The 17852-nt window shown below is 41.9% G+C and overlaps 1 protein-coding gene across 1 annotated transcript in view; it reads left to right on the forward strand.

Moving 5' to 3' along the window:
- Window positions 1-17852, forward strand: part of hydin (HYDIN axonemal central pair apparatus protein) — a 382743-nt gene that overhangs the window by 293074 nt on the left and 71817 nt on the right. Inside the window, exons 69-71 of the mRNA XM_078401540.1 lie at window positions 533-742; window positions 6739-6899; window positions 16069-16205. Coding sequence (XP_078257666.1) covers window positions 533-742; window positions 6739-6899; window positions 16069-16205 — 508 coding nt within the window. The remainder of the gene's footprint in view (window positions 1-532; window positions 743-6738; window positions 6900-16068; window positions 16206-17852) is intronic.

Genomic DNA, 17852 nt, shown 5'->3' on the forward strand with positions numbered 1-17852 from the left:
AGAGGACACCCAAGATTGTTTCAGTTATTACAGGGCTCACTTTTATTTGCAGGGGATTTTGAGAAATATGTCAATGCTAAGTGGATTCTCAAGAACTTGTCAATTACTCCAAACAGTTCATAAGTATGAATTAATATTCAGGAGATAACCGCAATGAAATAATGAAGTCCCCTACTTGTAGTCCAGGTTTATTTATCCATGCATTACTTTATTATTTTGTTAAAGTCGATATGTCGGTGGTTTTGATGTAATGAGATCACATTAAGGAGATTTTAGACAACGACTGATTTCTGTTCTGTACTGAATGTGGCCTAGCTGTTTCCCAGCCACAAGTTCCAAGATTGGCCCTGACACTGTCCCTGGCTTGCAGCTAATTGTTTGATATATGTTTACCTGGATGCATCTATCAAAAAGTGAATGGGAGAAGAAATGGGCAATTTGACCAATTGGCTTCATTGCTAAACATCCCAGATGCCAAATAATGTTGAGCAATTTTCTCAATGTCTTATGTTTTGCTGTTTTTACTGGTTAGTTTGGCCATCTGCATGCTGGATGCGCAAAGGATATAACTGTGACATTAAAGTCTGACCTACCAGTCACATACAACAGTAAGGAGGTAAAATGCACAGTGTCGAAGATCGCTTTCCCAGTGCCTGCTGACCAGGTTCCAGATTGGGATAATCGTCTGAGTGTGGTTAAGTGGATTGATACAAAAAAAAGTTCTCGACCTGTCATGAAGAAGGTGAGTTTCCGACTAAAAGCAGTGTGTGTGCGTGCGTGCGTGCGTGCGTGCGTGCGTGCGTGTGTGTGTGTTTGTTTTCCCCAGGGCTCCAATTTCCTCCCTCATCTCAATGACGTGTGGGTTGATAGGTTAATTCGCCATTGTCAATTGCTCCTACTATGTTGGTAAGTGATAGAATATGGAAGGAGTTGAGGACAATTTAATAGCGGTTGCAGTAAGAAGTAACACAAGTTACTGAGTTTAAATGGGATAAAGGTGACGTGAATAATAATTAAAAATGAATGGATATTAACAAGACAAAAAACAGAGAACAGTACAGCATGAAAACCCACAATGTCTGTGCTGAATATGATCCCAAGGCCAACACATACAGTGCCCTCCATAATGTTTGGGACAAAGACCTATCATTTATTTATTTGCCTCTGTGCTCCACAATTTGAGATTTGTAATAAAAAAGATCACATGTGGTGAAAGTGCACATTTTCAGATTTTAATAAAGGCAATTTTTGTACATTTTGGTTTCACCATGGAGAAATTACAGCAGTGTTTATACATAGTACCCCCATTTCAGCGCACCATAATGTTTGGGACACATGGCTTCACGGGCGCTTGTAATTGCTCAGTTGTGTTTAATTGCCTCCTTAATGCAGGTATAAGAGAGCTCTCAGAACCTAGTCTTTCCTCCAGTCTTTCCTTCACCTTTGGAAACTTTTATTGCTGTTTATCAACATGAGGACCAAAGTTGTGACAATTAAAGTCAAAAAAGCCATTATGAGACTGAGAAACAAAAAAAAACTATTAGAGACATCAGCCAAACCTCAGGCTTACCAAAATCAAGTGTTTGGAACATTATTAAGAAGAAAGAGAGCACTGGTGAGCTTACTAATCACAAAGGGACTGGCAGGCCAAGGAAGACCTCCACAGCTGATGACAGAAGAGTTCTCTCTGTAATAAAGAAAAAATCCTCAAATACCTGCCCGACAGATCAGAAACACTCTTCAGAAGTCAGGTGTGGATTTGTCAATGACCACTGTCTGCAGAAGACTTCATGAACTGAAATACAGAGGCTACACTGCAAGATGCAAACCACTGGTTAGCCGCTAAAATAGGATGGCCAAGTTACAGTTTGCCAAGAAGTACTTAAGAGAGTAACCACAGTTTTGGAAAAAGGTCTTGTGGACAGATGAGATGAAGATTAATGTATATCAGAGTGATGGCGAGCAAAGTGTGGAGGAGAGAAGGAACTGCCCAAGATCCAAAGCATATCACCTCATGTGTGAAACACAGTGGTGGGGATGTTATAGCCTGGGCATGTATGGCTGCTGAAGGTACTGGCTCACTTATCATCATTGATGATACAACTGCTGATGGTAGTAGCATAATGAATTCTGAAGTGTATAGACACATCCTATCTGCTCAAGTTCAAACAAATGCCTCAAAACCCATTGGCCGGCGGTTCATTCTACAGCAAGACAATGATCCCAAGCATACTGTTAAAGCAACAAAGGAGTTTTTCAAAGCTAAAAAATTGTCAATTCTTGAGTGGCCAAGTCAATCACCCGATCTGAACCCAATTGAGCAACCCTTTTTTATGCTGAAGGGGACTAGTGCCCAAAACAAGTATAAGCAAAAGATGGCTGCAATACAGGCCTGGCAGAGCATCACCCGAGAAGGCACCCAGCAACTGGTGATGTCCATGAATCGCAGACTTCAAGCAGTCATTGCATGCAAAGGATACGCAATAAAATACTAAACATGACCACTTTCATTTACATAACATTGCTGTGTCCCAAACATTATGGTGCCCTGAAATGGGGGGGACTATGTATAAACATTGCTGTAATTTCTACATGGTGAAACCAAAATTTATAAAAATGGCCTTTCTCTGTTCGTTTATTTATTTACTTATTTATCTATTTATTAATTTCCCTATGTTCTCTAAATCTCTGTAAAGCGTCTTTGAGTATATGAAAAGCGCTATATAAATAAAATACATTATTATTATTATTATTAAAATCTGATAAAGTGCACTTTAACCACATGTAATTTTTTTCTATTACAAATCTCAAATTGTGGAGTACAGAGGCAAATAAATAAATGATGGGTCTTTGTCCCAAACATTATGAAGAGTACTATATTTGCCTGCACATAATCCATATCTCTCCATTCCTTGCGTATCCATATGCCAATCCAAAATTCTCTTAAATGCCACACATGTGTCTGCCTTGGCCACACTGCCAGCAGTGCATTCCATTTTAATTACTTGTGAAACATTGCTACTGTGGCAGTATAGGAATTACAGCAGATGATATTTTACTAAGATCACCCCTGCTGATACTTCATACATATGCACCAAGTGCATGAGCATATATGTCTACCTGAATTTATGTACATGCAAAGGTGTGAATGTATATGTGTTTGTGAGATAGGGTCATGAAATTGGTCAGCACAGAAATGTGTCCTTTCGCCCACCATGCTGATCTTTTTGCCCATCTGCACCAATCCCATTTTCCTGTATTAAGACTTTAAGCTTCAGTGCCTTATCAATTTAAGTGTTGTCTCAAATAATTTTTGAAATGTACCTATAGTAATGTAAGAACTGCAACAGGCAATGTGTGCACATCAAATATCTATATGAACTATATTGCTGATTTTTTTAGATTTAGATTTAGATTCTACAGCGCGGAATCAGGCCCTTTCGGCCCACCAAGTCCGCGCCGCCCAGCGATCCCCGCACATCAACACCATCCTACACACACCAGGGACAATTTTTTTACATTTACCCAGTCAATTAACCTACAAACCTGCACGTCTTTTGATGTTGGTTGATGAATGAGTAATGGCCTGAAAATTAGAGAAACTGCCCTGACATTCTTTAAAATCATGTCTTGGGATCCAGTTACATCCCTGAGAGAACTGATAGGCCTTGGTGAAGCATATCATCTAGCAGATAACATATTGGGTTTTTTGAAAATAGTGTTATTCAACAAAGAATGCAGAAAAGACAAATCTGTGCAATTTAGACTGGGTAGAATTGAAAAGTTAAGGAGGGATGAAGCCATATATGAACATAAGAATTTTAAATGGAATATACTATAGGTTGCTGAGAAGGGTGAGCAGGAAAACACAGAAAAAAAATCCCTTTCTGTAAGCTTGTAAGAAGCCTGACAAACAACATTAGTGAAATTGCATTTGGAGTATTCTGTGCAGTTCTGGTCACCAGACTCCAAGAAGCATGTACTAATGCCACAGAAGGTGCAGGAAAGATTCACCAGAATGTTGCCTGGATTGGAGGGCTTATTATGAGGAGAGATTGGATTGGCTAGAACTGTTTTCCATGAAGCAGTGGAGGCTGAGAGATGACCATATGGAGGTTTATAAATTATAAATCAATGGGCCCTTTGGTAGACATGGATGTGTGGAGCTGAAGGATCTGTTTCCATTGCGGTGTGGCTCTAACAACATCCCAATGTAAACATACGTCTATTATATGGCATTCTTGCTCCATCTTTCACTCCTTCATTGTATTTGCCCTTCTGCAGCCCGCCATTAAGAATCTTGTCTTATTGTTCAATCATCTATTCATATACTCTCCTTCACATTTCTTTACATTAAACTGTATCCATCCATTTATGGCATTTCCATTTGCTTGTCCATAAACTGCTGCCATCCCCTGCAGGATCCCTTAAGGCCCTGTCCGAGTTAGGCGTTTTTTAAGGCGACTGCCGGCGACTGTCATAGTTGTAGTATGTCACCGAAAAACCGGTGATTGGACCCCCCCTACGACAATGCCCACGACAAGCTACAACAACCTACCACTGAGTCGACGGCAAGCTACCGAAAACCGGCGACCCAATCGTTGCAGGTAGAACGTCCACCTACGACCGCACCTACGACAACCTCCCACCACAGAGGCGACAACCTACGACAACCGACGTCAAACTATGTCCACCCACGATAAGCTATGGCCCTGAAGACTGAAGACAACTGAAGACAATTCACGTATCACCCAATTTCCTATAAAAGGGGGTATACGGTAGGGTTTCCAATCATTCTGCATCATGACTATTTGAAAGTGATGCCATGAGAAACTACTCTGAAATACAATAACTTCATACATCAATTTTCCGTCAAAATGTCAAGAATTTCCTTTATTGATATACAAACAAAATGTTTATAAAGGTTGATAACATACAACAGTGCATACAAAAATATTGTAATATACTTCAATAAATTTCAATGCACTTCAAACTTTAAACTTTAAAATTCAAACAAGTGCAAAAACATACAAAACCTAACATCATTTATGGGCACATTACACTGATGGATGATCAGATCAAGCCCACACTTGGAATTCGCTGAAGTCAGCACCGGCGACAACCTTAATCACCTGGCGACAACCTACTTCACCAGGCGACAACCTGGCGACAACCTACGACATCGCCCACATCAGGAGACGTCAAGCTACGCTCATTGGCGTCAAACCAACAGTCGCCGAAAAATTTCATGCCTTCATAAAATCCAGCGATGACCAGAAAAACGCTACAGCTCTTTGGAGACTACTCACGACCATGCCCGCGACACCCCGGCGACCGTGCGTGACAGCCTAGTCGCCTGTAGTCGCCTAAAAAATCACCAAACTGGGACAGGGCCTTTACCGTTTCCACCAATAATCTCTGACACATTCACCTTATTTATATAAATGGGGAACATGTTCCAATATTGAAAACTGAGGAACATTACCCACATCCCTCAAATCTGATAAATAACCCTTTGATGGTATCTGCAATTATTTCCATTGCAGGTTTCCTATATAGCTTTCGGTAAATCCTTATATACAACATCTATGGCATTCCCTTTGCATATGCAATCTATTTGGTTAGTCTTGACTTAGAGTCTTGGATTGGTGCATTCTTGGATTGGTGCAGCACAGTAAAATGCCCTTCAGCCTACCATTTCCATGCCAACCTTTTTGCCTATCTAACTAACCTCATTTGCCCGCATAAGGACCATAAGCATCAATGCCTTGCCTGTCATGGAATGTCTATCTAAATGCCTTTTAAACATAGTAATTGTTTCACCATCTTATTTCACCATCTCCTCTTGCAGCACAATCCATATGCCAGTACCTGGCATTATTGGTATTGGAGTATTGGTATTGGATTATTATTGTCTCATGCACCAAAATGCAGTGAAAAGCTTTATTTATGCGCTATCCAGTCAAATCATACTATACATGAGTACGATGAAGCCATACACAATTAGAATACATAGAAAATAGGTGCATGAGTGGGCCAATCGACCCTTCGGACTATTTAGTGTGATCCTGGCTGATCATCTAAAACAGGTACCCTGTTCCTGCTTTCTCCCCATATCCCTTGATTCCTTTAGCCCTAAGAGCTATATCTAACTCTCTCTTGAATACGTCCAGTGAATTGGCCTCCACTGCCTTCTGTAGCAGAGAATTCCACAGATTCACAACTCTCTGGGTGAAAAAGTTTTTCCTCATCTCAGTCCTAGATGACCTAGCACTTATTCTTAAACTGTGACCTCGGTTCTGGACTCCCCCAACATTGGGAACATTTTTTCTGAATCTAGCCTGTCCAGTCCCTTAATAATTTTATATGTTTCTATAAGATCCACTCTTATCCTTCTAAATTCCAGTGAATATAAGCCCAGTCGATCCATTCTTTCATCATATGTCAGTCCCGCCATCCCGGGAATTAACCTGGTGATCCAACGCTGCTGCACTCCCTCAATAGCAAGAATGTCCTACCTCAAATTAGGAGAGCAAAACTGCACACAATACTCCAGATGTGGTCTCACCAGGACTCTGTACAACTGCAGTAGGACCTCCTTGCCTCTGTACTCAAATTCTCTCGCTATGAAGGTCATTAATGTGTATCTTGATGCAAATTCTCCATAGCCCATGTATGGACAGTGAATTGTATCCAGACGTTTGTTTTTCAATTCTTATTCCTTTCTGTCTCTGTAAGGTAGTGGAGATTGATCCAGAACCTCCCCATAGTATTTTAGAAGATAGCACTCGGGAGCTGAAACTGAAGATCAGTGCCATGGTGAATTACAGTGACTTTGAATGCCTATGTGAAAGTATCAACTTCAAGGATACAATGTTGTACCAGACTCGAATCTATTCGTAAGTATCTTATGATGGAGTGGAGATGTTTCTGTTTTCCCTCTGGGAGTTCCTTTGTAATCCTCGTCTGCTCATAAACAGCATTGGAGATCTGTAGCAACTCCAAGCATTCATATCATATCATCATATCATATATATACAGCCGGAAACAGGCCTTTTCGGCCCACCAAGTCCGTGCCGCCCAGTGATCCCCGCACATTAACACTATCCTACACCCACGAGGGACAATTTTTACATTTTACCCAGCCAATTAACCTACATACATTTGTTTGTTTTCTCCCTCTTTTTCTCATATTTACCAAAATACAGCAGTACCACTCCAGAGGCTCTCAAAGCATTTCAATACCTTTCCATCTGTTCTGTACAACACTGGCACATAAACGATGGACCACATTGCCTCTTTCTGTACCATAGATCATCAATGAATCAAGTTTCTGAATATGGAGATGTCACCTAATCCATTCATGAAACCACATATTATCAAACCCTAGACATTGCTTCATAATCAGGGACAGAAGGCATTGCTAATAATTTCTGACTAACTCCGGCATTACAAGCATTGCAACAGGCCTGAGAGGCATTGTAGCAACTCACACGGGGGGGGGGGGGGGTCCTCATTCTGAGGTTGGATAGATCATAAGACACTCCTACAAATCTTTTTTGAGATGTTGCCATGCATTTACATTAGCCCTCGCATTCGCCACAAGCTGACTCCGGGGAGGGCACAGGCCTTGCCCACGGCTCAGCAACAGCAGCAGGAGAAAGAGAAGTAAGGGAGTAGAGGAGGACAAAGAGCTGCCTCCTTTGGGTGCATTGTCATAATATGCCTTATAACTCTGATCTTCAGATGAGGAAAACCCTACTTCACAAGTTGTGCACTTACTGAACGAGACGGTTTGAATTCAGTGGAGCAACCATTCACCATTATTTATACTTGGAATGAAAAGTGATACGTTTTTATAGTACAATACTAATATCCAGTCATGGCTAAGGCCATCAAATGAAGTCTCACCTTTTCCCCTTGACACTCAGCAAAATTCCCATCGCCCATTCTTTCACTGGGAACATCACTGACCAGAAGATTATCTTGACCAGGCTTCCATAGTATATTAGAATCTGTGCATGCAGCATCAAGAACTCAACTCCATCCCTGAAAAACTATCCCACTAAAGCACAAGTTCAGGACTATTGGAGGAATTCTGGAGAATGTACAGTGAAAATTATGTTCTACTTGGTATTGGTATTCGTTTATTATTGTCACTTTTACCAAGATACAATACAAATCTTTTGTGTGCATGCTATCCAGTCAAATCAAATGAGACAAGAGTACAATCAAGCCAAGAGTACAATCAAGCTATACACTTGTACAACAGGTAGTGCAAGGAGAAAAATATGAAAGTGCAGAATATACTGTCACAGAGTTACAGCATTATAATTACAGAGAAAGCGCAGATAAAAATACTGTAAGGACCACAGTGAAGTACGTTAGGAGGTACAACATATCTTAGGACTGTTTCGCTTTTGAAATGACTGATAACAGCAGGTGAGAAGCTGATCCTGAATCTGGTGGTATGTGCTTTAAAACCTTTGTATCTTCTACTTGACGTGATGGGCGTAAATGGTCCTTCATTATCTTGGCTGCTTTCCCAAGGCACCGTGAGTGCGAATGGAGATGATGGGATGGGAGGCGGGTTTGTGTGAGACCGTGGGCTACATCCACAACATTCTGCAATTTTTTGCTGATTTGGGTAGAGCTGTTGTCAAGCCAAGTTGTAATGCATCCCAATAGGAGGCTTTCTACATTGTATCCCTGGAAATGGGTAAGAGCTTTTGAAAACATATCACATTTCCTTAGTCGTCTTAGGAAGTAAAGATGTTGGTATGCTTTTTTTGTTGATGCTTAAAAGTAGTTGGTGATTGTTGGTGGACAAATTGTCGATGATACACCAAGGAACGTGAAGGTCTTGACCATCTCCACTCCAGCACCATTGATGACTGGGGATGCACACCACTTATTTTCCTAGTCATTAACTAGCTCCTTCGTCTTGCTGACATTGAGGGAGAGATTGTTGTCTTAATACTATGTTCCCAAGCCCTTTATCTCCTTCCTGTACTCCGTCTCATCATTGTTCAAGATCAAACTCATTACGGTGGTGTTATCTGCAGTTTGACTGGAGCGGAATAAGGGGCTGAAAACACATCTATTGTTCTGAATTATCATGGAGGATGTTTTGTTGCCTATCCTCATGGATTGCAGTCTAAGGGTCAGGAGGTCAAGGATCCAGTTGTAGAGAAGGGTGCTGTTTCCTAGGTCCAGGAGTTTGGAGGTGAGTTTAGTTGGGATTGTATGTGTTGAAAGACAGAACAATAGCCAATAAATAAGAGTATAACATTCCAGCAATGAGTGCAGGACCAGGTAGATGTAGACCTGTTGCGATGGTAGGGTAAACATAAAACATAGATTATTCAGCATAGAAACAGGCTTTTTGGTCCACAACGTCATGACGTCCATGACGCCAACTTACTTAATCTCTGCCTGCACATGATCCATATCCTTCCATTTCCTGTGCTTATTTAAAAAAACTATCATATCTACCTCCTCCATCACTACCCCTGGCAGCGCATTCCTGTCATCCACCACTCTCTGAGTAAAAAAACACCTGCCCCACACATCGTTAATCTTTGTCCCTCTAAACTTAAAGCAATGCTCCCTTGTCAATGCTCCCTTGTCAATGCTCCCTTGTCAATGCTCCCTTGTCCTTGATGTTTCAACCCTGGCAGAAAGATTCTGCCTGTCGACCCTATCAATATCTCTCATAATTTTATATACTTCTATCAGGTCTTCCCTCAACCACTGACCTTCCAGAGAAAACAATCAAAATTGTCCAACCTCTACTTGTAACTAATACTCTCCATTCCAAAGGCTCCACATCTTTCCTGTGATGGGGCGACCAGATTGCACACAATACTCTAAATGCAGCCTAACCAAAGTACTATAAAGCTACACCATGACTTCCTGCAGCGTCTCATATGCCCTAGATAGACACAGAAAGCTGGACTTACTCAGCTGGTCAGGCACACACGTGAACGGTCATATTTGACCTCTTACCCTAAACAAACATTGTCAGCATAACATAAAAATTTCACTTGATAAACTTCGACATATATAAGTCATATATACAGTACAAAACAATATAAGTAATGCTTTCAAAATTAGAAGAGATGTATTCCACAATTTTTCCCATTTTTGGTCACACACGTGACTAAGAATGGCCCTGGTGATAAAGGAAGTAGGCCTTTGTTAACTGTTTGTTGAGTGAAAACTCCCTGGTTAACTCATCCCTTTCCACCCAAACCACCACCTCCCCAGGTATCTTCCCCTGAAACCACAGAAGATGCAACACCTGTCCCTATATTTCGTCCCTCGACTCTATCCAGAGAGTCTGTCCAGGGACTCTGTCCAGACAGTCCTTTCAGGTTAGGCAGAGGATCACTTACACCTCCTCTAACCTCATCTACTATATCAATTGTTCAAGATGTGGACTCTTATACATCGGTGGGACCAAACGTACACTGGGCGATCGTTTCACTGAACACTTCCGTTCAGTCCGCCTGAACCTACCTGATCTCCCGGTTGATAAACTCTTTAATTCTCCTTCCCATTCCCACAATGGAGGTCTCCTCCACTGTCAGAGTGAGCTTAACGCAAATTGGAGGAACAGCATCTCATATTTCGCTTGGGCAGCTTCCAGCACAGTGGTATAATTTTGATTTCTCTAACTTCAAGTCACCCCGGCATTCCTTCTCTCTCTATTCTTCCCCCACCCAAATCGCACTAGCTTTTTGTTTTCACCCAATAAACAGCTAACAGTGGCCTTGTTTCCTTTATCATCATTACTTTTTTGCATATCTTTCATTCATAGTTCTTTATTTCTATATCTCTCGTTTCCCTTATCCCTAACCAGACTGAAGAAGGGTCTCGACCCGAAATGTCACCCATTCCTTCTTTCCAGAGATGCTGCCTGAGTTACTCCCGTTTTTCATGTCTATCATATACACATACCATATGACCTCATTACTACTTTATCTACTTGTATTGCTACTTTATCTACTTGTATTGCTACTTTCAGAGAGCTATGGACTTAGACCCGAAGATCCCTCTGTACATCAGTGAATCTCTAAACTCTGATCAGGACTTCAATGGATAATGACTGTCTGTGAAGCTGGAGTTAATGTGCTCCACGACTAGCTCTTGAAGCTCTAGCATGATGATGGATGTCAGAGCCACTGGACTGTAGCCATTAAGGCACATTACCTTGGTTTTCTTCGGTACCAAGATTAAGGAGATCTTAAAACAGTTGTGAACGTCAGATTGGAGTAGGGAGAGATTAAAGACTCTATTCCATAAGCAATGACAAATGTTCATCTTTGACATTTCATCTTTGAAAGGGACTCCAATCTTCATGAAAAATCTTTATCTAATTCAGCTGTTGAAAACACACATAGTGAGTTGAAATCTCCCGAGCTCCTTCTGTCAATGCATTATGGAATTCACCCACCACTGGGCTAAATCTTGGTTTTAAGGAGAACCATTGAAAACATGGCACAGAAGAAGTGTTAAAGAATCATTTGCACTGCACGGCTTCATCATAATCTATTGGTGTGGAGTTGCTTGCCCTTACCAAAGACTAGAGATGAAAAGACAAAAAGTGTGAGATAAAGAAATAAGGATAGATCAGGCACGAAATGTGAAGAGAATGTAAGTGGAAGAGGATGGGGGTAAATGGGTGCGCATCCAGCTGGAACACAGGGAAGAGAGGGGGAGAAAAGGGAGGGAGAAGTGGGGATTGTTTGTAGGTTAATTACCTAAAATTGGACAATTCAATGTTCAGACCATTGGGTTGTAAGCTACCCAAGTGGAATATGAGGTGCTGTTCCTCTAATTTGCTTGTGGCCTCCCTCTGGAGGATGCTGAGGCCAAAAAGATTAGTATGGGAATTGGAAGGGGTGTTAAAATGGTTAGCCACCGGGAGATCCAACAGGCCTTCATGGACCAAGTGCAAATGTTGGACTGATCTACACTTGGTCTCCAACCTACAAACACCACTCTGCCTTGATGGACCAAGTGCAAATGTTGGACTGATCTACACTTGGTCTCCAACCTACAAACACCACTCTGGCTTTTCATCCCTAGCCTTTGTCCAACCACCTACCAATCAAAACCTCCCTCACCTGTATCCACTTATCACTTGCAGTCTTTGTCCCACTCCCACCTCTCTAACTTTCTCCTCCATCCACTGCCCCACCATTCCATCTGAAGAAGGATCCTGATGCGAAACATTGCCTCTCCATGTTCTCCAGAGATACTGCAAGACCTGCTGAGTTACTCCTCCACTTGGGTAATGGCAATGAGGTTATGAAGTGCAGCTGTTTGCAATTTTGCCCTAGGTTCAAGTGCTTTGTGGATGCTGACACCAAGCTATTAGATTGGCTCTGGAGCTATTCCTTCAGCACTATGCCATTTAACACAATGGAAGTTGACCTATGTGACATTTTGCATTCATAGTGTCATAACATCCTCTATAGCCCCTCAGCCCAACCTTTCCATGCCAATCAAGATGCCCCATTGATGCTCATCCTATTTGCCTGCACTTGGCCCATATCCCTCTAAATCTTTTCTTTCCATGTACCTGTCCAACTACTTCCTCCCGCAGCTCGTTCTACATAACCATCGCCCTCTGAATAAAGTTGCCCTTCAGGTTCCTATTAAACCTTCACTCTCTCACCTAAAATCTATGTTCTTTAGCTCTTGATTCCCCTATCTTATGTAAAAGACTCTGGGTGCTTTCATCCCATCAATTGTGCTCTTGATTTATGCACCTCTATAAGATCATACCTCAACCTCCTGCACTCCAAGGCATAAAATCAACCTCTTCCTATAGTTCAGGCCTTCGAGTCCTGGCAACATCCTCATAAATAATCTCTGCACTCATAACAGCTGATAAATTCAATAGGGAATAGGCAGAATCTTCTTTACTTCGGCGAATGTTAGAATGTGCAACTTGCCACCATATGGAGTACTTGAGGCCAGGAGGGACTTGATAAATACACAAGGAAGAAAAGTAAGGTTCATTGATAGGTGAGGTGAAAAAGGTTGGAAATAGGTTCATGTGGACCATTAACCCTTCATAGATCATTTGGGTGGAATGGGTTATAGCTGATTATGGAGTTAGATCATTCATAGATAACAGAACAGTAGATATGATTGAACATAGGAGCATTTAAAATAGCAGAATTGGCCATTTGGCCCCTGACCATGGCTAATGTTTATCACTGGGTCTTTTTTCTGCATTAGCTCAACTCCTTTGATCCCCCTGATATCTAAAATTCTATTCAAGAGGCACTCAGATGAACTAACAGTGAAAGAGATGATGGAGGATTATTAACAGCCAATGGGTGGGGATCTGCCAGAAGGAATTGGTTATCAGAATATGTTGGAATTCCCTAGTCAATAAACATATTAGTCCTGACTCTCCAAACACAGCTGTCAAACACAGCAGCCAAGTTTTATTTTCTCAGTCATTTCCAAAACCTACCCCATCCCTCTCAAATTCATTGTAAATTAAACTGATTGATGATAAACATGAGAACAGCAAACAGTAATAACACCTCTGTTATGTGCTGCATATTCTCTAATAGAATGTTGCATGAACAAAATGCCAACTTTCAAGACAAGGGTGAAATTCTAACGAATAAGGATGTTTTTGCAAGGAAGGGATTGAATTTCTGCACTAAAATGGACATGGCGCTAATGCAGCTAAACGGCACTTAACATGGATTAAAAAAATATATAAACTTCTTGCTGGCATCTCTAAGCACAAAATCTTTTAGTGCACAGAGCACAGCAGGGTGATGTCAATCATTATACAATATGCTGCTTAAACCTTGCTGCAGAAATTGTACATACTTGTCTGATTAAGAAAAAGTGTCGGGACATTCACAGGAAACCAGCGTTTCACGGCACCCACATGGATGACACCTGAGCTGTTTGAAATAGCAATAAGCAACTATTTTTGTCATTATTAGTGAATCATTTGTATTTGAGCTTGAATGTTCTCAGAGGACCACCATGTCCAAGCTGGTTGAAAAAGAGCTACCCAACCCGCAAGCCATCTTCCCACACTGGGGCTGTAGATTCCTCACCTCCTCAGCATTCACTGCTTTTCCTTTTAGGGATTTTCTTTCCCTCTCGTGGTAACTTTGCCACCTGCTCCTTACACCTCCCTCTGACTGATGTTTCATTATTCATTATCCCCCACTGCCTTCTCTCACCTTTCACCAGCACCAATACTGTTAATACTCTCCTGCTCTACCGCTTCTCACTGCCCCTTTCCCACCCTGCTTCTGAAATGTAACATATTATTTTAACTCTGACTTTTCCCAGTGTTGAAGAAAGGATATTAACCTGAAACATTAACTCTGTTTACATTTCCACACTCACTGCTTGGCCTGCTGATTGTTTCATAGAAACATAGAAAAATAGGTGCAGGAGTAGGCCATTCAGCCCTTCGAGCCAGCACCGCCATTCAATATGATCATGGCTGAGATCATTTCCAGCATTTTTCTCTTCGATCTCAAGATGTCTACTTCCCCATCTATTTTTGTACTACTCTTGATCTGATTCCTTCTCTCTCAATGATTCAATGATACTGTATTGTTACATGTACCTAGCTAGGTACAGTGAAATGCTTTGTTTTACATACAACCCCATAAAAACATATAGCAGACCTAACCTAGGCAGTACACAAGTGTCACCACGTTTCTGGCACCGACAAAGTTACAAAAGTTACAAAGTCACCAAACAGTCCTATGTTTCTGCCTGCATAGCAGCAGGCAGCCCCCCGTCGGGTTCCCCTTGTTCTTCAGAACCCCTGTCAGATTCCCCCTTTGTTATCAGCAGCTTCCTGCCAGATCCCCCCTTCGTTCTCGGTGGCCCCCGGCCTGGTAGTTCTCTGCAGCTCTCCTCACTCTCGGTGTCCCTCATATGCTTTCAACAGTCCACCTTGCCCGTAACAGTCCACCTCGATCTCAACGTTCCATGTACACGCTCGGCGGTTGCTCGTGACAGATCCCTTTGACATCGTTGGCTCAGGGTGTTCGGAGTCCACAGTGGGCGAGTCGGGCCTATCGGGCTGGTCCTACACCCTCAGTGAGTTAGTCCTCGGTCCACGGCAGACGAGGCGGGCCTGCTGGAGAGCTTGATCCCGGCAGGCTGCAATACTCCTGGCGGGTGGCCCATCGGGATGCCCCCAGCGTATGGCTCGCCGCGATACTGGATATTCTCCTTTTTAATGTCTGACACCTGCTCCATGCTCCCTGGATATTCTTCCAGTTGAAATCCTCACTCCCTGGAATTCTTCCCACTCCCTGGAATTCTTCTCCTTCCTGTCTGAATCCTAATCCCGGGAAATTATCCTCCTTCCTGCCCGATCCTCACTCACTGGGTAATCTCCTCGTTCTTTCCTTCCCTCTCTGTTCCTGGATTTTTTTTGTATTTGTTCATAGACTGGGAATATCACTGGCAATGCCTGGGAATATCACTGGCAATCACTGGCAAATAGGGACAGTGGTGTGCTGAGTTACTACAGCATTTTATGTCTATCGTTGGTGTAAACCATCATCTGGGGGAGTCCAGAACAAGGGGCCACAGTTTAAGAATAAGGGGTAGGCCATTTAGAACTGAGATGAGGAAAAACTTTTTCAGTCAGAGAGTTGTGAATCTGTGGAATTCTCTGCCTCAGAAGGCAGTGGAGGCCAATTCTCTGAATGCATTCAAGTAAGAGATAGATAGAACTCTTAAGGATAGCGGAGTCAGGGAATATGGGGAGAAGGCAGGAACGGGGTACTGATTGAGAATGATCAGCCATGATCACATTGAATGGCAGTGCTGGCTCGAAGGGCCGAATGGCCTCCTCCTGCACCTATTGTCTATTGTCTATTGTAATCACATTCCTGAACTCATCAATGTAGTTTTCCTCTGCTCCCTCCCAAAGACACCGTCTTTGGGGTGATTTAGCCGCACACCTACTGAGGAAGCAAATGCAAGTAGAGCATAATATTTCTCTTAAATAACATCACTGATTAACCAGTTGTGTCTTGTGCTCTGTAGAATCGTGGTGACTAACAAAGTACCCGGGGCACTGGATTACACCTGGAACGTGGTGATGAATGGAGGTGGTAGAGGTGACCACACGGAAACAATTTCATCAGTACCTGATGCAGAAGCATTGATTGGGGAGGAAACTGGTAAAGCACCCTTCTTGGTTTGTTTTGTCTCAAGGTTCCCCTGGATGGAATGGCCAAACCACATCACCCTGCTAGCAGATCAAGATGGGGAATTATAGCTGAGGAAGAAATGCATCTAATCCTGTCCTTATCTTGCCTTGTAGGTCAATTTCCCCGTTGCAGTAACCTCTCCATTGTGTGACAGCAACAATAATGTAAATAATAGAGATAATAAAGAGGAAAGTACTGAGAGGTCTCTAACCCAAGCTGTGCCTTCTGTACCTCAGCACTGCCATCGACAAGCACAAGCTGAGCCCCCCTGCAGGTTGCATTACAGCCATTATCCCTCCCTCTAACTCATGCTATGTCATGTGCAGGCTGTTTGTCTGTCATAGTCCTTTCTTTACTCTACCCAGACTGTGCCTTTACAAGTCCAAAGAGAGAACACAGGTCAATAGAAGACAGCAGCAATTTTCCCACTACATATCAAAACGTGAATCAGCAACTCTGCAATCAGAGTGGACCTCTCGCATGATTGGATTACTTTCATTTTCAAGTCAAGGTGGTCGCTCAAAAGTCTTAATGAGTGAAAACAGCGTGTGATGAAAACTGTGTAGGAAGGAATGGCAGATGATGGTTTACACCAACGATAGACTTAAAATAATTCCCAAAGTTCCAAAGTTTCAAAATTGTGTTCTCCTTATCAGGAATCATGGCCATGAATAACATTGTGGCCTGTCCAACACTACTCTCAATATCCTTGCAGCAATGTGACACTTGATATTGCTTGCAGTAATCTGTCTTTGTAATATTTTTATACAGACTTAACATTAGCTCCATGTTATGATATAACTGAGAAACTCATTCAATTTTTAGTTAGTCTGATTTGTTAGTTCAGAAGATAGACACAAAATATTGGAGTAACACAGCGAGTCAGTCAGCATCTCTGGAGAAAAGGAATAGGTGAAATTTTGGTTTGAGACTTAGGTCTCGACAGAAAATATCACCTATTGCTTTTCTCCAGAGATACCGCCTGAGCTGCTGAGCTATCCCAGCATTTTGTGTCTATCTTCGATGTAAACCATTATCTGCAGTTCTTTCTTACACATTTTGTAAGTTTAGAAAACCCTCTGCCTTTCCACACCAGTACATTTATTTTTTCTCAGAGTAGATTTGCTGATTTATTTATTTTTACTTAAATGAGCCACACTTCTCTCACTGTCAATGAATTACATTTGTTATCGGTGCCACTGACCCATTCCCCAGTATAATTCTGCTGATTCCGTTGAACTACATGTATTAATTACACTCATTTTATTTCTGTTACAATATTCAAATCTTTGATCTGCATGCACTGCAGAAGGGGTTAGCTGGGATTCTAAGGACACCAGTGCCTTCCTACAACCACTCTGAAATACTGTTCTTAACCACTTATTTTGTTTCTTTGTTTAGGAGAGTCAAGAATGGTCATTTATATTTTTATATATTAATTATCTTTCTTCTAATTTCATAGCATGAAGATTAGACTTTATTGCCTTCCATCACAGTGAGGAATATGGGGAATCTGCTGTGGTGGATGTTTATGTTAACTTTTATGTAGTTGGGTGTCTTGTTGCTTTTTTTCTGGTATGACTGTGTGGCAAATCGAATTTCACTGTACCTTAAATG

The sequence above is a fragment of the Rhinoraja longicauda genome, chromosome 6 (genome assembly GCF_053455715.1).
Source record: "Rhinoraja longicauda isolate Sanriku21f chromosome 6, sRhiLon1.1, whole genome shotgun sequence".
NCBI classification, from domain to species: Eukaryota; Metazoa; Chordata; class Chondrichthyes; order Rajiformes; family Arhynchobatidae; genus Rhinoraja; species Rhinoraja longicauda.